At 29.3% G+C, this 21,059-nt stretch overlaps 1 protein-coding gene across 2 annotated transcripts; it reads left to right on the forward strand.

Moving 5' to 3' along the window:
• Nucleotides 1–4,831: 4,831 nt before the first annotated feature.
• On the forward strand, nucleotides 4,832–19,461 carry LOC129918278 (heat shock factor protein). Of its 2 annotated transcripts, XM_055998732.1 has the most exons (11): nucleotides 4,832–5,164; nucleotides 11,230–11,338; nucleotides 11,410–11,741; nucleotides 11,808–12,016; nucleotides 12,092–12,833; nucleotides 12,894–13,129; nucleotides 13,203–13,308; nucleotides 13,610–13,675; nucleotides 17,572–17,647; nucleotides 17,734–17,805; nucleotides 17,866–19,461. In XM_055998732.1, the coding sequence occupies exons 1-11, from the start codon at nucleotides 5,060–5,062 to the stop codon at nucleotides 17,946–17,948; spliced, it is 2,136 nt and encodes a 711-aa protein (XP_055854707.1). In that variant the 5' UTR covers nucleotides 4,832–5,059; the 3' UTR covers nucleotides 17,949–19,461. The 2 variants fall into 2 exon arrangements, with proteins under 2 accessions (XP_055854707.1, XP_055854708.1); XM_055998733.1 differs by lacking the exon at nucleotides 13,610–13,675.
• The last annotated feature ends 1,598 nt before the right edge of the window (nucleotides 19,462–21,059 follow it).

The following is a 21,059-nucleotide window of genomic DNA, read 5'->3' on the forward strand; positions in this document are numbered from 1 at the left end:
TATATATTATACATTAAACTTATGTATAACTCGACCTATTTTTTATGAATTTCAATTATAAGTAATTTATTGCATTATTTATACATACATAACAAATACATATTTATTCTTTTTTGTTATGTATTTAAGAAAGAAAGAAACAAAAAAATACAGATTTTGAATCAACTTAGAATAATATAATTAGATAATATTGAATATAATGAAAAAAAGTCATATAAATTTAAAACGAAATGTTGTAACTTTTCATCAATTATTTTTTTTTTTTATTTAAAATAAATCAGATCAAAAAAATAATACATTCCGCTGAAAAGAAACAAACACACAATCCACTCTCGAAGAGGGTCGTGTCTGATTTATCTTGCTTGTTAATTTCAATTTTTTTATTTTATTGATTAAAAAGAAAAAAGAAACAAAAAACAAAAACTTAAGCTAATTTATATACACAACAACAACACTAAAGTAAAAAGAAAAATCTCAAAAAAATAGTAGTCTTCGACTTACATACATACATAATATGTGAAATTTTATCAATGTGGAAATCCTATCGCTTAACTACATAATTTCTTTACGTTGCTTTAAAAAACTGTATGTATATCATTGTTAAAATAATAAAAATAAAAACAAAAAAAAAGTAATAAAAAATAATAAGTAATATAAAAAAACTTGTACTTTTTAATTATTCCCATGTAATGCATATGAAGGTTGCAAAATCTTAGTTATTATTATCCTTTGTTTTCTATGTAATTAGTTTAATACCTTACATTCACCAATTGATGGCCTCACCTTTGGTTGGCTTTTAATATTTTACTGGTATAATGGTATAAAGAATTCCCGAACTCCTACAAACGTATGGTTTTCAGTTATGAATAGAGTCTAAAGAGTCCCTTCTTTTGATGTCCCATTCGATGGATTTGGAGAAAATTTTTGGTTTTCAGTTATGAATAGAGCATTCTGTCAAAGTCAAAATAAAAATTAATTTAAAATCAAGAAAAATCAACAGGAAATAATTTTTAAAGCAAGAAATAAATGAATTAAAAGTGAACCTGAAAAAACCGTCAACACTGATCTTGGAGTCAAGAAAAATGCACACGACAGTAAAAAGTAAGTGACAAATGAGTGAAAAATCTCCAATTTTTCGCTAGAACTGCGTACTGAAAAAGGAAAAGCAAAACGAAATTTTCCGTTCAGGATTTCGTTAACGAAATTTTGCAAGGAAAATTTCTTTTCGCTTCAGCAGCGTACTAGGCTTTAGGAGGCGAATTTGAAGTTTTGTATTATTCGAATTCCATTCGTATAGGAAATTTGCTACGATTCCCCATAAAATCCAATCTTATTTACATACATATATAAAAATAGAATATTGCGTAATACTATTTAAAAGTATTAAAAAACGCATTTTTATATTTTCTGTGCGACCAACCAACTGCGACCTACAAACTATAAAATGTAAGTTCGCAGTTCACAACTACAAAACGCATTCCGCACAGTTGCGAACTAATAATTCGCTTTCGCTCGAATTTAACCTCACTTTTAATATATTATTTCATTTTTTGTATTAAAATTAGCCGCTCTCATATGAATGAAATATCAAATTAATTCGCAGACTCAGTTCGTGTCTCCATATGAATGGGACTTAAGAGCGCTCGAGACTGGTGAAAATTGTGGTAAATAATCTCGAGTTTCACACATTCAGCCCTATCGTGATTTTAACGTGAACAAGATGCCACCCGGAAAAATTCAGTTTCACTTTTTCTTTATTGTGAGTTCCGGGCGAAAAGTTGTTCACGTTCGGACATTCCACGTGAAACTCACGATAGGGCTGATCTTTTAATAGCTGCGTTCCTTTGGAAATATTTATCTACTGCTTAGTACTTAAAGCTGCTTTGAACTAATTTTTCAGTATAGCAAAAGTAGTTTTAAGTACTAAGCAGTAGATAAATATTTCCAAAGCAACGCAGCTAATGATAAAAGGTGTGTTTTTTTGTTTATCTATATAGATTTTGAGCAAAAAAACGACATCGGGATTTTTGAAATCGGTCCAAATGTTTGGCACCACTGTACATACACTTTGGCAGCTGTATGTCAAAAGTGTGCCGTGCTGAAGTTATTTTTTAACTCCGTAGGGGTTATCCATGATGGATTTAAACAAATTTTTTTTCACAAAAAACCAAAGCTATTCATATGGCCATTGCACCCATGTTGGATTTAGAAAAAAAATTTTTAACAAAGAACCAAAAATCATTTGTATATTCTTAGCTACATTTTTGGACCATGACCATTAACATAAGTTGAGCCGTTCTTGTGTTATAAGCGTTTGAAGGTAGCCATATTGATTTTTTTTTCGATTTTTTAAAAATCAAACGTGGAGACTTTTTTATTTGTATTTCTAATTTTTCGAAAAAACTTTGGTAATTTTATATATACATATATTTGTTCAAAAATCTTACCATGATCCATTTGAGACTTTTATCTGAAAAGTGCATTGTTTATATCTCGAAATATTAACATTTCAATACAACCATGTCAAACAAATTTTTGAATATTTTTTTCTATGAGAGATTTTTACAAACCTCATTTTCTCCTTATTTTTTGTTAATATTTTAAGATATTTCTGTATGAAGTATGAACACAACAGTTAAACTACCTTGGCACTACTGTTTTTATCGAGAGAAAGTAAAATCTGGATAATTATCTGAATTTTTCAAAAATCTATACAGATAAAGTTTTTGTTGTTTTTAACACCGGGCTTAACTGGACAAAAAAAAAACGCATCGGGGCTTAACCTGAAATCTTGGCAGCACTGTATATTGAATGTTCCAAAAACACAAGACACAACAAAAATTTAGAGTTGTCATATTTTTCGCTTTCGAATTATTCCTTTATTTTCATGTATGTTTTACAAAAAAAAATAAAATGCACGACTGGGGTCGCACGTACTTGCTCTTGCAGTTCAAAGTATCGTTATCTTAAATAGCTATTGGAAATTTAAGATTTTGTTTAGTCGAGAAAAAAAAATCAAAAAATAAAGTTGCAAGTTAAAAAAATTAAAATTAAATTTTTTTTTTCAAAAACTAAAAAAAAAAATTTTTCAAAAACTTTTTTAATTTTTTTTTTTATTTTTGACACTTCAAAATTATGTCTGTAAATTTTGAATAAAATTAACTCATGTTTTGATGAAATATATGAACTTAAAAAATATGTTAATTTTTGAAAAACGGCAACGCCATATTTCCGTTCTCCGAATTTTTTGAGAAAAACTAAAAACGCAGTTTTGTTAGAATCAATAAGAGTATTGCGCACACCAAATTTAATCGAAATCGTTAGAGCCGTTTTCGAAAAATTTGCAATACCTCGAAAACGTTATATAGGAGATATGCGTTAAAATGGAGATATTAAAAAAATAAAAAAAACGGGTCTAGGGAATTATGTAAAAATCATCTGTACCAAGTTTCAAGCAAATCCATCCATCCGTTTAGGCCCTAGCTCGATGTACAGATGGACGTACAGACGCACAGACCGACGGACGGCATGACGAAAACCACTTTTTTGATCTTCTCCATAATCGTAATGTTGGTTTTGATTAAAACCTCGATTTTTTTTCTACACGAAACCAATACTTGCCCTATAGAGCAAGTAAAAATACAATAGGTGTGTTTTTTATTACAACCGGTCTTAGCTAGACAAAAAAAACGCAGTCTGGGCTAAGCAATTTACATGTTAAATACAACAACACCTTAGCCCCTTGGGCTTAGTTGTTTAGCCCGGAGATTTCTCTGGGCTTAACTTTTTGAAGAGTTTTAAATCTGTGTTACCAAACTAATTTTTTCGTAAATTGTTTAGAATTTGTTTAAAAACGTGAAAACTCACGTTTGGAAGGACAAAATGTATTAAAATAGTTTTGCTAGCATACATTTTTTAATCTCTTTGTAAAACATACATGAAAAATACAAGAAAATGACGAAAGCGAAAAATATGACAACTCTAAATGTTTGTTGTGTCTGTTGTTTTCGGAACATTCAATATACAGTGCTGCCAAGATTTCAGGTTAAGCCCCGAGGCGTTTTTTTTTTTGTCCAGTTAAGACCGGTGGTAATAAAAAACACATCTAATAATAGGCGTGATTTTATTACCACCGGTCTTAACTGGATAAAAAAAACGCCCCGGGGCTTACCGAGAAAAATTGGCAGCACTGCATATTAAATGTTCCGAAATCAGCTGACACAAAAAAATATAGAGTTGTCATATTTTTCGCTTTTGGGTTTTCTTCTGTGTTTTTGAAAAAAAAAAGTTTAACTAACTATTAAATAAATATTTAAAATAATAATTGTCATTCCAAACATCAGTTTTGATGTTTATAAACATATTCTAAACAATTTACGAACAAGTTAATTTGGTAGCACAGATTTAAATCCAGAGAAATCTCCGGGCTAAACAACTAAGCCCACGGGGCTAAAGTGTTGTTGTATTTAACATGTAAATTGCTTAGCCCCGACTGCGTTTTTTTTGTCCAGTTAAGACCAGTTGTAATAAAAATCACACCTATAGATAAACAAAAAAACACACCTAATATAACAGAAACACCCTCTTTTTGAGAAAAAACAACCAAAGTTTGAGAATCACTGATGCCCATACCAAAACCACAACCAACTTCGCTCATATTTTCGCGCACATTGGAAGTTTGTGAAAGACTGGAAAACAAAATCAGTCGTCATTTTCTAATAAATACTTTTTTCGCCTACTTACAAAAAAAAAAGTGCAATATTAAAAGAATTGAAAAAAAATACCAAGAACTTGAAAAATCATAAATTATTGATAATTAAATAAAAATTTATTAATAAACAATATCGGAATATATAAAATTGATAGAAAAACTAACAAGTATTTGCTTGAAAATCGTGTTTAAGTTTTTATGTATTTTTTTTTATTTTTACAAATTTTTCATAACCCCACTTAAATAATAATTTTTTCTCTTTTTTTTAACTCGAAAGTAATAAATTTTTTTATAACAAAAAAAAAAAATAAAAAAAGAAAACAAGTAAAAAAAATAAGTGCCATTAAAATGCACACATTTAGTGATACAGGAGCTGGAGTTCCTGCCTTTTTGGCTAAACTTTGGAGACTCGTCGAAGATCCTGAGACGAATAATTTAATTTGTTGGAGTAAGGTAAGTTTAGTTCTCAACAATGAATAATGCACCTTTCAGACTTTACCTTTGTCGTTTTGTCGATGGCGATGTCGATGAATGGATCCACCATTTGTGTGTGGGTTGGGTAAAGAAAAAAGTGTTAACAGCAGAAAAGCAACAACAAAATGTTTTTTTTTTTTCTTTTATTTTCATTAAACTAATTTATAATTTCGTATTGATATTTTTTGAAATTCAATTAAAAGTCGAATCTTCAACTTTAGGCTTCAGGGGGCTGTGAATGACAATTTTCTTGCTTATTTTTGTCTGCCGTGTGTTCGACATGCATGTATTACACTCGTTGAGGGGGTGAGAGAGTATTGTGGTGTTTCAAAAAGTTTTGAAGAAGGAAGAAGTTGTTCAAAGTAATTTATTTTTTTTACCACAACTTATCTAAACTTTTTGCTGATTGTTTTCATTTTTGTTAGACTGCTTAGCGACCACAAGAAAATATAACTTGTTTGGGTCACACCATTTCCGACCATTTTGGGGCCGTAGACAGAGGGGGGGGGGGGGGGCAATGGTATTTAAAATGCCCTATCTTAAAAAATGTCATACCTTCAAAAATGCTCCAACGTTAAAAATTTCTTCCCTAAAAATGCCCTACTTTAAAACATGCCCTACCTATGAAAATGTCTTCAAAAAAGCTCTAGCTTTTAAAATGTCCAACTCATAAAGATGCCGTACCTTCAAAAATGCTCCAACGTTAAAAATTCCTGCCTTATTATTCACTAGTTTAAAAAAAAACATCTGGATGTAAAATTGTCAAATGTCAAAAATAAATCCAAATCCAAAATAGTTATCCCGATTTTAACTATGAAAATAGTTAAAAATGACTATTTTTTTTCTCTGTGTGATAGTGAATATTATGGATTTGGATTTATTTTTGACATTTCAATTCCTTTACATCCAGATGTATTTTTTAAACTAGTGAATAATATGGCTGTTAAAAATGATTTTTAAGGCCTACGCCGTGTGACAAAAACTAACATTTACGGCCATATTATTTACTACTTTAAAAAATAAATCTGGATGTAAAATTGTCAAATTTCAAAAATAAATCCAAAATAGTTATCCTGATTTTTACTATGAAAATAGTTTAAAAATAGTTAGAAATGACTATTTTTTGGCTGTGTGATAGTGAATATCATGGATTTGAATTTATTTTTGACATTTAAATTTCCTTACATCCAGATGTATTTTTTAAACTAGTGAATAATATGGCCGTTAAAGATTAGATGCTTTAGTCACGATTTAGTACGTTTTGTGGAACATAGAACCACTACTTTTGTTAAGGCATCATGAGACTTTCCTTAAAAAACTATACTCTGAAATCTTTATTTAATGAAAAATTTGTTATATACAACATGTAATCATAAAAAGTAAAACCCAAATCATAAAAATAAAATATTAAATGTTAATCATGAAAAATCATAAGGTAAAATTATCAAGTAAACATGCAAAATAAAAAGTATGTAAAAAAAATAATCTATGTACTTTCAAAGAACAGTAAAATGATCATCCAATTATACCGCTTAAGAAATGTAATGAAGGCAAAAAGATTAAACTGTAGACATTCTTCGTTGTACCACACATCAGTGAACAATATTAAAATTGAATTTATGTATATAAAACTCGAGTTGTACTTTTAATTCGTCATTTTATTGTTGAACGTTGATTAAATTTCGTTGATTCGCACCAAAGAGAATATAGTGAAAAACCCTTCCCTCAACAACTTTCTTTCTTCATTATACCCCAAAAATTTGGATTTAGGGCAAAAAAAAAAAACAAACAATTTTTTTCGACCTTTGTTCAGCAATTGCAAAAATCCTAGCATTGTCAATTTTCAACTGACTTGAGTGTAGGAAAAGATATTTAGGCCATTTCAGGAAGATGTGGTTTTGATTAAAAAAAACCTAGACCTTGTAAGATGAAGAATTTCAAGAAAACTGTTTTTAACTAAATTTTTTTCACTTTGTTATCAATTTAAGTTTTACACTATTAAAAAAAATGTAATTTTTTAATTTTTATATTATTATATAATATAAAATACATAAATACTAGGGTGGGTCAAAAAAATCGAATTTTTTTTTTTTTTTATTTTGTAGGTATACCTATCTTCTAAACAGTTCAGTTAAAGCAATCAATTTGATGCCAAAGAATTCTTTGTAGAACGTTTAAGCCCCTATAAGAATACATCTTGTTAACTTGATAATAATGAATTTTCAATGAATTAGAAAATTTTGAAAAGTAAAAAATGTTTTTATAATTTTTTTTTAACTTTAACCTCGAATAGATATGTTTCAAATGGTTAGATTAATAAAAAAAGTTAACAAGACCTTGATTTTTATAATTTTTCAATTTGTTACAAAATTAAGAACAAAAAACGAATTTTCAAAGATTTTCTCGATTTTTGGACCTCAAATGTCTATTAAAGGAAAAAAGTGTAAAAGGCCTTTTTTGTAGAGCGTTCAATTTCTTACAAGAATGTGTAACAAATATGCTAAAAAGTCAATTAATAAAAATATGATTTTTTTAGAAGCTTGATGTAAAAATGATAAGACCGTTGCCCTACTTTAAATTTATCTCTGGTTACGGGCCTGCACCATTCCTTTTGTGTTTTATCGATAAGAGTGGACTTCTTCATTTCTCTCACTCGACAAGCTCTTTTTCAATCACTTTCCATTCTACATAACTAAAAATTATTTAAAATAAATATATTTTTGTAATTTTCGAGTTCAGAGTGATTTGAAAATGCAAAAAACAAAAAAAAAAAATAAGCAAATAAAAAAGACGTCCCCCTTCTTAGAACTAATTCAATAGAAGTAGAGAGAAAGTTGTGTCGTTTGCCGAGTATGAAAATGAAAACGACTGAAAGAGCTTTTGTTGTGTGTGACTTTGATGTGAAAATTTACATTAAAGTGCAATGGCATTTGGTTGATAAGCTGCTGCTGCTGCTGCAGCAGGCAGGCAGAGGCAGGCATTCAATGTGTGTGCATTGAAATTAGAACAAACAAAAATGCATTTAAACTTTTTATTTTTGTTTTCAAGTTTTATTACGACAATTTGATTGATGATTTTTCTTCAACGACCTACCTCAAACAAATTTATAGAAATTTATTTTGCAACAATTTGTGTATTTTTGATGATAAGGAAGATTATAAATATCTATAATTGTCTTATTTAATGGCGATAACAATTGAAGGGTTAGTGGATAAAACGATAAGCAATTGTTTGTACTTTTATTTAGAATTCAAGTTTTTAACTTGCAAGTAAATGGGATTTTACAATTCAAAAAAATATTTTTACAAGAATACCAAATATGTCGAACACCAAAAAAATAGGTATATCTATGATCATATAAAGAGAGTCAAATACGAAAACTTTACTCTTATACCTTTTCTTTTTCGACCTGGTTAAGTAAAAAATTCGTTCCTTTAGTTATCATGACAATGATTAGAAATGTCTATACAGCTAGTATTGAACATGCTATTGAAGATAGGTATTATGCATCTTCAATTAGCCTTGCAAACCCCCCTTCGTCTTCTCAACTAGTCTAATTTCAGGACAACGAATTCCTGTCGAACTTTTATAGAAGGTGCAATCCTAAAAAAGTCAGTAAGTAAGATTTTATTGATTTCTGGTTTCTGTTATAAATTAAATATTTGTACCAATTTTCATTTGGGAACCATTTTGGTTGCAGTTTTTGTGGTACTAATTCTAAATTTCATCACGACAGATAATTTTGTAGACCATTTAGATTCCTTGTTATATACAGTTGTGTTCATAATAATAGCAGTGCTCCCCAAATAAAACAAAAAAGCTAATATTTTCAACGTTATAATATTTTTCACAAAACTTCAAATAGCAAATTAAAGTATTTTATTAATATTACCAGAAAAAATTCAAATTGATTTTTTACCGTTGCTTTTGTCGCGGATACATCAATTTTAAAAATTTTGTGGTTGTTCACAAAAATAGCAGTGTATAGCATTTTACTGCATCTATAAGGCAAAAAGTAAGAAAACTATTAAAAGTTGTATGAAAGTGTGTTAATTATTAAAGATTACCATTAATACTTTGTGCAGTAACCATTATTTTAATTACTGGAATGCATCTTCGGGGCATAGAGTCCATTTAAATTTGACACTTCTCGACTGGTATTGAAATCCACGAATCTCGCACTATCTGCCTCAAATCTTTCTAATTTTTTGGTTTCACGTCATGGACCTCATCTTTTACATTCCCCCATAAGTTTTAAAAGGGGTTAGGGTCGGGGGATTGTGCGGGCAACTTCCTAGCGCATACCTTTTTCTTCTGAAACCATCATTTTGCCGCTTTCGAAGTACGCTTTGGGCCATTATCTTGTAGTATACGGTATACCCAAACCAAAAGCATTTCCTCTTTAGCATAGGGTAACATAACCTCTTCGAGAATTTTTACGTACTCCAGAATACCCTTGATGGGCCCTGATGGGATTAATAGGCCCAACACCGTTGTATGAAAAGCATCAGTTTCGCTCTGATATGCTTCACCGTTTTCACGATGTATCGTGGATCGTTTGATGCATTTTTTGATCTTTTCACATACCCCTCTTGGGATCCAAGGGTCGTCGGGAGTATGTGAGAAGATCAAAAAATATTATGACGTTGAAAATATTAGCCTTTTTGTTTTATTTGGGGAGCACTGCTATTATTATGAACACAACTGTATATAAGGAAACGTTTTCATTAAGTTTAAAAATTTACCAAATTTATGTCAACCTTTAAAAAATACCCTTTCACGAAATTTTTTTTTAACAACTTTATGGATCCTTTGTTCCTGCTTTATCTAAAAGCTCCATTCCGAATTTCATCAGTGTATCATATTTTTCACATGGGTTTCGATTATATTTTACATGATGAAGTCAATAAATAAGCTTATTCGGCAATAACTCTTCTCTCTCTTCTTATGTCATTAAATTCAGCATCAAAAATAACCTATGATTATATTCAACAAGAAATTATTTTCAATGTTTTGTTGACCTTCATCCCTTCCACTCTTCCACCCAATTTTTTTATAGACCCTTTTGATCCTTAGCAAACTTTTATCCAAGTTTCATAAGGGTAACCACTTTTTTAAAAAAGCTTATTCTACCTGTTCATAGTATTTCAAAGTAGGCAGTTGTTTTACGAAATTTCACAAGAACTGCATTTAATCAAAAACCCTAAAAATTTGGCGTTATTAAATTAACTTAAGATAAACTTTTACCAAAATCCGTTTGAAACATCACTTTTGGGACACTCAGTTTACCCAGTCATGCATTTTATTTAGATCAAATAGAAATATATTTCTCAATGATTTGTTTTAGAGGGTGTCCTTTTGGTAGGTATGGGTAGGCGAAAGTGAAATTGATTGTAAATTTCAATCACCTTGTTTGTTATAAGAGTTGTATGTATTTGTGTTTTCATTTGATTGTCGCGTCGGAAATAACTATTGACAAAAGATATTTTGCGATTGAATAAAAGAAATTGAGAAAGTTACGCTTGACTGCATATAAAATTGTGTTCGTTGAATCGAAAAGTCTATGAATATTTAATGATTCTGTTTTATTGATTTTTTTTATTTTCTTGAAGAGCCCTTAACAAATGACAAGTAATATACAAAATTGACCTTTGTACTCTACCTGGTCAAAATGTCCAGAGTCACAGTATGCATTCATTTAATCTCATTTTGTTATCTCAATGTATTTCGTGTTTTGTTCGTACTTTTTTCATACAGCCGAAAAAATAAAATGCAACCTTTTGGAACTTCCATATAGAAATTTACATAATTCCACTATAACGTACTTTGTACGTATGTAAAATGTGTATACATGTGAATAACAAAGACGATTGTTTTAGGCAAACAGAGACTTTGACAAATCAAACTTAACTTTTGCACTGAAATCATTAACAATTCTTATTTAAAAATGCGCAAAGAACAACCCATGGCTTTTGAAACTCATCCATGAGGCAAATTCCTTGATCTTAAAAATTTACTTACAAACCTTCTTATCTTCTTTTCAGGATGGTCGAAGCTTCATCATTCAAAATCAGGCTCAATTTGCTCGCGAACTGCTACCGCTCAATTATAAGCACAACAATATGGCAAGCTTCATTCGTCAACTTAATATGTGTAAGTAAATACAAAATAATAACCTTTTTAGTAATGGTTTCTAATCTTAATATCTTTTTGTTCTACTTTAGATGGATTTCATAAGATTACTTCAATTGACAATGGTGGCTTGAAATTCGATCGTGATGACATGGAATTCTCACATCCATGTTTCAAACGCAATTGTCCATATCTTTTGGAGCATATTAAGCGAAAAATTGCAAATACCAAATCAATTGACGAAAAGGCAACTGTCAAACCTGAAGCCGTTAGCAAGGTATTGAATGATGTCAAGGCAATGCGCGGACGTCAGGATTCGTTAGATTCTAGATTTTCGGTAATGAAACAAGAAAACGAAGCTCTATGGCGTGAAATTGCATCACTTCGACAAAAACATGCTAAACAACAACAAATTGTTAACAAGGTATATAACCAAGAAACTCAAAAGACATCGACTTCATATTTATCTAACAAATCTATCTATTTTCAGCTCATTCAATTCCTAATTACAATTGTACAACCATCAAGAAACAATATGACCAGTGTCAAACGTCATATGCAATTAATGATCAACGATACCCCAGAACAAGCTAAACTAAGGAAGGCAAGTGAATCTGGATCAGAATGTGGACCTGTAATTCATGAACTTGGCGAAGAGCTTTTTGACGAAGCAAATGCTGAAAATGATTCTGATTTAGAGTAAGGAATAATTTGTCTCAAAAGTCATCTTGATGAATTTATTTAATGTATTTTTTTTTTTAAATTTTTGTTTAGTGCTCCAATGAGCCCATATGCAAATTTGCCATCAGTTGGTTCCAGTCACAATGACAACGATAGTCCTGTACCAAAAATTGAGCGTCCTCAATCCAATGGCAGCATCAACAGTCATCTATTCGAATACTCGAATCAAAGTGCAGATGATGCTCAGGCAGCGGCCGCCCCCGGAAACATTACACCAGGAAGATCAGGAGCTGTTATTAACACAGTCAACCCAGACGGATCTCAAATCGTTTATCATGTAACTGAAGTCGCTGATAGTGCACCACAAACTCCTGAGTCAGTTATAAATGATGATAACCATCTCACTACACCCATGGTAAAGGAAATGAATCGCAACAAAATGTCTCAAATGAAGAACAAAGCAAATAAACGCAAAATGGGTGCTGTTTCTTCAACAATAACAACCTCTACATCGACATCTTCAAGTCCTGCAACTAAAATGCTACGATCTTCTGGAAATGGAACTGAACAAATGCTAATTAAAACAGAAAAAACTGATGTTGATCCAATGACATTCTGGAATGCATTGAATAATGATAATACAACAGGAACACCGGAACCTCTTGCAAGTTCAAGTAACAGCACACTTAATTTGAATGTTACTTTGGATCCTCGTTTATTATCACCAATGAATGATCAGAATTTACAATCTGCTGCAAAAATGTCAAATGATGCGGCAGATATGTATAATGCAGATAACTTTATTGCATCCGATATGCCATCTCAACTTTTTGAAGTGAGTTTAATTTTTATTAATATCGCAAAGCTTTGAGTGCAACTTATATATTTCGTTTAGGATTCACCCATAATTGATGACACAAGCCTTGTGAGTGGTGGCAGCTATAATCCTAAATTTGATTTTCGACAAAATCCTTCCTCGTCTGGTGGTCTACAACAGAAGCAGTTGCAATCGCTTGGAAAGTTTGCTGACTACAATAACCAGGCACTTTCATCAACATCAAAAAATAATTCAAAACTTCAATTGTCCAAAGTGAACAATAGCAACAATATTCTTAATAGCAACGATATGCGGTAGGGTATTGATTTTATAAATTTATTTATCTTATTTTAATACAATATTACATTTATTCTTCTTATTTTTTAGTGAGGAAGTTTCTATGCACTTGGATACTGTTCAAGATGATTTGGATACACTCAAAGATTTACTACGAACCGATTCATATTCTCTTGATGCAAATACTTTGTTGGGAGTAAGTTTTCATTTTAAATTAGAAAAAAATAAGACAAATTCAAATGAATTGTGCATTGTTTTTAAACATTTTATTTTGAAAAAATATATATTTCAGACAAATGAATACATAAATATGAGATGTTTACCCTTTTGAAACAGTCACTATTTATTCAGGTTTTTTTTTTCCTTGTCTATATATTAATTTAAATTGCAAATGAATGAAAAACAAGCTTCAATACTGAGTGTATCATTTAATATTGTCTTTAGATTTTTTTCGGTTTCTAATCACAAAAATTATAAAACTCTATTCAATTCCACAGAATGGAACACCTCCAGCTGGGCGAATTTATTTACCTCCTCAACTGGAAGCTGATATTTTCAATAAGGTCAGAATGAATTCTTAAAACACAAAATAAAAAAAATTTAAAGATTTACGTCTCTACGTAAAATCTTTTTTCCATTTTCACTATACTCGATAAAGTTTTATTGTTTATATTTGATATAATCTCGATTAAGCCATCGGCATGAAGATTTCTTTGAGTTTCCAAGTCAGTTTTTGATAATTAATCTTTCTACTGGGCATTGGGTCGTACGCAAAGAAAATGAGCTTAAGCTGTTTTCTCACTTTTCATAAGAAAATGTGCTGGAAATTGAGACAAGAGCTTAAGCTCGTCTTTTTGTACATATATGACCCATTATTACATACAGAAACAAATATAGATATACAGGGTGTCCCAAAAGTAATGGTTCAAACGAAATATGCTGATAGGCCAACTTTAGGGCTCTCAGAATTTGGTAACTTGTTCATCCCAAATCTTTACGGTTTTCGATTTAATGCAGTTTTTGTGAAATTTCGATAAATCCCGACTTTGCAACAGTATTTTGCTTCCTCCGCTCATAATTGATTTTTGTTTTTTACAATTCTTTCACTAAAACATTGCCTAATAATAAGAAATAATTAATTAATCCAAATATTTTTCATTTCATTCGCCATTTTGCTGCAAATTAATTAACAGTTCCATGTTTTATAAAAACCCAATTTGTTACTTTTATTTCAGAGCAACACCCTGAAAAAAATTTGTATGGTGTGACCATGGTTTATTATTTTGAAAAATTGACGTGTTATTGCAGTTTTCAAAAATGTATAAAAGTTTCCAAAGTTAAAGTTAGAACTAAAGATATAACAATTTAAAAGCAACAAAACAGGGTCTATCAGAGAAAAATAACAAAGAAAAATAAACAAATTTTGTCGACTGTTGTTTGTTTATTTCTTTTTGAATAAAAGCCTCGATTTTTGTTTGTTATTTTGCTCTGAAAACCTCTGTTTTTTTGCATTGAAATTGTAATATCTTTCGTTCTAATTTCATCTTTGGAAACTTTTATACATTTTTGAAATCTGCAATAACACGGCAAGTTTTCAAAATAATAAACCAGGGTCACACCATACAAATTTTTTTCAGGGTGTTGCTCTGAAATAAAAGTGAGAAATTGAGTTTTCATAAAACATGGAACTGTTAATTCATTTGCAGCAAAATGGCGAATGAAATAAAAAATATTTTGATTAATTAATTATATCTTATTATTAGGCAATGTTTTAGTGAAAGAATTGTAAAAAACAAAAATCAATTATGAGCGGAGGAAGCAAAATACTGTTGCAAAGTCAGGATTTATCGAAATTTCACAAAAACTGCATTAAATCGAAAACCGTAAAGATTTGAGATGAACAAGTTACCAAATTCTGAGAGCCCTAAAGTTGGCCTATCAGCATATTTCGTTTGAACCATTACTTTTGGGACACCCTGTAGAATGACTTAAAAAAAAACTTTATTGAGTTTTTATTTTGTTTTTAAACATATACAAACATACTCCTTTTTTCAATCAGTATAATTTGTCATGAGACATAAATGTTTATTAATTTTATTCTTGAAATATTATGTGTATTTTAAAAATGAATCATTTATTTTATTTAAAAATCAAACTTCAACAAAAACCCTTTGCTGTAACAAACTTAACATTTTCCTTGAGGTTCCATTTACAACTCCTAGGGATATTCTCTTATTTTTTATTATGATCATAGGCTTTATTTGAATATTTCAAAATATTGCATTTCAGTGGTTATTTTTTTATTTATCCGTAATTATTCTTTTGCGTCAAAATAAAGTATTTCAATAAAACAACATCTTCTTTGTGTTAATTCCTTTAAATCTTATCATGAATGTGCTCAGTTGCTTTCTTTTGCATTTTTGAAAAGTTTTTACCTAAACTCATCTCAAAATACATACATAAAAATTATAAAATTAAAAAAAAAACATGCACAATTTAATCATCAGTATCTATATTATATTTTTTTAAATTAAATTTTTTTTACATACATACATATGTATTTTATATTTAAAAATCTTCGTTTAGGCTTTGTGATCAACAATTTTTAACAGACAAAGTTAGATAGTTTTTTTTAAGGCTGTTCTAGATTTTTTATATACCCTAGGACGTCTGTAAAATTTCGAAGAGAGTGAAGAAAATTCTCTTTGAAAGGAACCAAATAATGGAAAAGTCGGGAACTAGTTGAACAACATTTTACAGTTACGACGATATATTTACAGCCTTTAGTCCATACAAATTTGACGTTTCGCCAAACAAAGTTTATATTGACAGGGTATTTCACGATTAGCCAACTGATGATTCCAAGTGAACTCCATCGGAACGAAATGCCAAATTTTGTATGAACTAAAGGCCGTAAAAAGTTATATTAAATCAATAACACTGTGCTACAAAATAAAAAAAAATTAAATACACCCGACAAGTAACATAATGTAGGCTGTTCATATGGTCGAAAAATGCATAACAATATATTTGTTATATTTTTGGAACCCTCCATTTTTTTTTTATTTACAAAAAACCATTTTTACAGACTTTACGACGTAATCTATCAATATCTCAGTCATTTTTTTAACAATTCTCAATGTTTTTTATGTTTTTGGAAAGAGGGTTCTCAGACCTTTTAAATGATGTATATAAGTCTATTGTTTAAACAAATTAAGTGTAGGTTTTTATCCCATAAATCTTGAAAAAGTGATTTTTTCCTCAATTTTTTCAACTTTACGTCGTAAAGTCTTTAAAAATGGTTTTTTGTAAATAAAAAAAAATGGAGGGTTCTAAAAATATAACAAAAATATTTTTATGCATTATTCGACTATACGAACAGCCTACATATATAATTTTTCGGGTGTATTTTCAGTGTCGCACCATGTAAATTAACAAGTCCAATAATTTATATAGTGCTTATTCTTCTACTTTACTGATTTATTTCAGTAGTAGGCATATAGAATTTGTATTATAAAACCAATATTTGCCTTCTTTTTATGACGATGTAATATCTGCGTAGAAACCTAATAAATATTCGCTGACAAGCAATATTAGAACGAGTTTTGTCCTTGAGTAGTTTTTATTAAAAAAAAAAAAAAAAACATTTTCGTAATGTAAATATGTATGTCCTTATATTTTGATCAATGTTTTGCTTATTTATTCATTACATTTTATGGTTTTATATAATTGTTTGTGTCTCCTGTCCATTTTATTAGCTATACAAAAAAAAAAAAAAATAGAGTAGAAGATCTAGGGGTAGTATTTAAGCTCCATTAACTCTGTCATAAACTAATTCTTCTTCAAGAACGCAAAAAGTGCAAACAATTGCAAAGAAGGGGAGAGGGATTTTAATTTTGTTGACATTGATCAAAAAGATATCGCGGAATTATTTTCAAGCTCTTCAAATATCTTTTCTTAATTGTTCCTATTTTTGATATTTGTTTTGTTATTGTAAATGTTAATTTTGTCATAGAAATCAAAACAGAGCATGATAAAGAAGGAAGAAGAAGCAACAATCTTAGGAATCTTTATTTGACTTAAACTTATTATTTTATTGGTACACAAAAATTGAAAGCATACAAAAAAAAACTTTTTGATTTTCTTATTCGTCACGAACATTATAAAAATTGCTATTAAAAAATTATAACTCAGTTTCCTAGTTCTTGCAACTATTTAATGATTTATAATAATTGTTTGCATTGTGATCATCTGACCTCTTGTCTTCCGTGAAATTGTTTAATTTAGTGCATATTTTAATAAAAAGCGTATTTTAGAAATAAAAAATAATTTTTTTACTGGAAAATTAAATGTTGTATAATAAAAGGCTTTTGCAAATCGTTTAGTAAAACCTTCTGTTTGCTGTACACTTACAACTTAAAGCCCTAAAGTTATTTAATAATACTAAACATTTTTTCAGCTCTTCAACGATTCTGATATTTTGGGATCATATGGACTAGGAATGGTACCTGACAACAATCAACAAGATAAAAAAGGTAAGAAAAATTCCAAACAAAATTCAAAATCTTAAGTTTTAAATTTAATAAAACGAATAAAATACCAATTTTGTTTTCTAATTTAGGTTCTGAACTAATGACTTACCAGCCAATTTATGATCTTAGCGACATAATGGATATAAATAACCAAGATAAAGGTAGGTTATTCATTTCTATTCAATAAAACAAACTTTTGAAAATATTACCAAACATTTCAGAGGATGCAAATACCAATGGCAACAACAACCCAAAACCATTATCTCCTACCAGTTCGGTTTTAAACACACCCTATCACGAATGAGTACAAATTTTCATACTCAGTATCTTTTGATTGGTGTGTGATTGCGTTGTAAGAATGTCATATTTGTCGTTTGGTGCGAACTATCTTGAGTTTTGATACAAATGGGATTAACTTATAACCTCTCTTCCGAATGGCATAGTTGAGTAGTACTTTGTTGTTTTTTTTTTTTTACATTGTTTTGTAATATATTGTTCTCTAACAAAAAAAGAATCAAAAACAAAATATAATCATGACTGATTGACTTAGTCTTAAAATATTCACTGGTACTTTGAACAAAAAAAAAAAAATTAATTAAAAAAAAAAGAGAATAATAAATTATATTTATTTTTAATACTAGTATGTTACACTTATGGTTAGGAAGTTTACCTAAAATAACTTTATAATAAATAATCTAATTGTTATGTTTTTCTTAATTTCAAAAAAATATACCTACAAATATATTTAAACAAAATTACATTTTTAACATTTAATCGAAGCAAAAATGAAATTAAATTTTTATTATTTTAAGCAATTGAAGGATTCAGAATGGTAATAAATCAATTCTTCTAAATTAAATTTTAAAACTCGAAGAAACCTGTAAATTAGAAAAAAACTTAGGTACAGGGTTTACGGACTTTTCTTTAGTTAAAAAAAAAAAATTTAAGAGATTGGCGTAAACTTCTAGAATTACAATTCTTAAACCTTCAATATAAACCATTACTATTCTGATCTCAAAATTGTGTACAAAGATATGAAATACTATTTAACAATTATTTAACTACAATCACCCATACGCGCATTCTATGAAAAATTGTGAAATGTTGTGGATGTCCAAATAACTACGACTGACATGTAAATGTATGCGGCATAACTTACAAAATTAACCAATGACCTGGTTAATTTTAATTATTAAAATAATGTCTTAAAAATTTTACATTTAATAAAGGTAATCAAATCATTAAAAAAAAGAAAGCTTTAAAACCTAGGACCATGAAATATGTGGCTGAGGGATACTTAACCGATATTGAATCCTAGCGTTCAATATATTGAATTCACAAAAATTCATTATGCCAAATTATATTGAACTTGGTCTAAAGGTAAAGTATCAACCCAGCTTGCTTTAGATTCTTGTCTAATTGTTCTACGATATGGCGAAAAATTTCCCTATCTCCATGACAATCTCATATCAACTTAACCAATTTGAACACAGTTTGTGTGTTTCACGAGGAAATCCCTCCTACATCCCTCATTATACGAAATTATTCTATTCAGTTAGAAAAATTTGAAAGGCTTGGAGCTCCCAAACTTTTTTCAGTTTTTCTATCGGCCCATAATTAAACAAATACATTTAACAAAAAAAAAAACAAATTTAATTTTTAAACAAATGGTTTAGCTGGAAATTAGACAGCTTCACCACACTCATAAACACGTTCATTTATAAAATGACAAAAAAAGCAATTCCAAAAAAAAAAAGTTTTTATGGAAATCTACTTTATGAAAGTAACAGTGATATGCTCTTACTCGTTTTTTTTTTTTTAAAGAAAAATAAATTTCCTCATCACCCGAATTATCTTAATATTTGGTCACAGTCTTTAAATAATTCTTTAATTATTTAAACCAAAAATAGTTTAGCACTTATTATTTATCACAATTATTTACTTTCGAATTTATAAGATTGTCTTTTTAAACAATTTTAAGACAGTTCTAAGAAGAATAATCATAGATATATAGCAGAGAAACACATTTTTAGTTCCTTTAATGAAATCTATTAAAACATTTGAAATGTTGACGAAGAAAATCTTAGTTATTTGGACAGCCAAAACAAATTTGAGCATTGTTGGAATCGGCTAAGATGATAGTCGACTGTCGCTAATATTGATAATTGTTTTTGATTTTTTTTTTTACTATTTTTGCTCGATAATTTTACAAATTTTCAAATGAATTGATTGGTTTAATTTTTGTTAACTTTTAAAATATGGGATAAAACCCGAAGTGAAAATTTAAAAGGTAGCACTGCTAGTCGGAAAGCTATTCATGATTTAATTAACAGTCAAAAATCACATTAACCGAGTCCATGCTAGAATATTTAAATATCAAAAGTGATCGCCGTTGTGTTTTAGTTATTATTTAAGCCGAACCTTTCCAAAATGACTTGAATCTTAAAATTTATGTTTTTGCTCGATTTTTTTTTGTTTTTTTTTTTTTTTTTTACATTTTAATCATAATATATTAAATTTAGAAATATTATTTTAAGTTGCGCTGGATCAAAAACAAAAAATATAGAATTTAAAATTCTAGTATTAGAAAAAAAAAAGTTTTCTTATAAAATTATTATGTATGTGTTATGTCAATTTTATTCAAAATTCATTTTATTTTTTATATGAATGAAAAATGATATGTAGTTTTGATAAATATAATACAAATAAGAGAACAGACTAATTTTTAAAATTGTTTGTACTTTTATTGAATATGTAAGTTTCACTGAACAAAAACATCATCCAAAGGAACAAGATAATATAAGAAAACTATACAAAATTTGATAAGGCAGATATACACTCCCGGTCAAAAGTTTGGAAACCCTGAACAAAAAATTAATTTTTTATCTTTGGTGCAATATTATAGGCCATTTATGAATTTTATTGAATGTCAATGACTACAGTAGCGGTACTTGTAGCATTTGCTAAACAGTTAAATAAATTTCTATTTAAAACAACCATTTTAAGACATGAGAAATCAAAAGAAATCAGACCAACTTCTTTTCGTCGATAAAGACGCCTTTTGCTTTTATGATAGCAGCACATATTCGGGGCATTCTGTTGACCAGATTTTGAAGTTTTTTGACTTGAAAGTTATTCCAAACTTTATTTAGACAATTCCACATTGAAATTTGGCTGGTTGGTTTCAAATCCCTTACTTGGCAGTCCATTTCTTCCCACTATAATTCGATGGGATTAACATCGGGAGATTGCGGTTACCAAACCATTTTTTGCAGCACACCTTCTTCTTCTTTTCGTTCTAAATAGGTGGAACACAACTTAGAAGTGTGTTTGGGGTCATTGTCTTGTTGGTAACTGAAACCATATCGTATAAGGCCGACCCCAGACAGTATTGCACTGTACTGTAGAATACGAT

This window comes from Episyrphus balteatus, chromosome 4 (assembly GCF_945859705.1).
Source record: "Episyrphus balteatus chromosome 4, idEpiBalt1.1, whole genome shotgun sequence".
In the NCBI taxonomy this organism is placed as follows: Eukaryota; Metazoa; Arthropoda; class Insecta; order Diptera; family Syrphidae; genus Episyrphus; species Episyrphus balteatus.

Coding starts and splice junctions, on each gene's coding strand:
- LOC129918278 (XM_055998732.1), top strand. CDS start 5,060: ATGCACACATTTAGTGATACAGGAGCTGGAGTTCCTGCCTTTTTGGCT. Junction 11,742..11,807: donor AACAACAAATTGTTAACAAG/GTATATAACCAA, acceptor ATCTATTTTCAG/CTCATTCAATTCCTAATTAC. Junction 13,309..13,609: donor ATGCAAATACTTTGTTGGGA/GTAAGTTTTCAT, acceptor TCAATTCCACAG/AATGGAACACCTCCAGCTGG.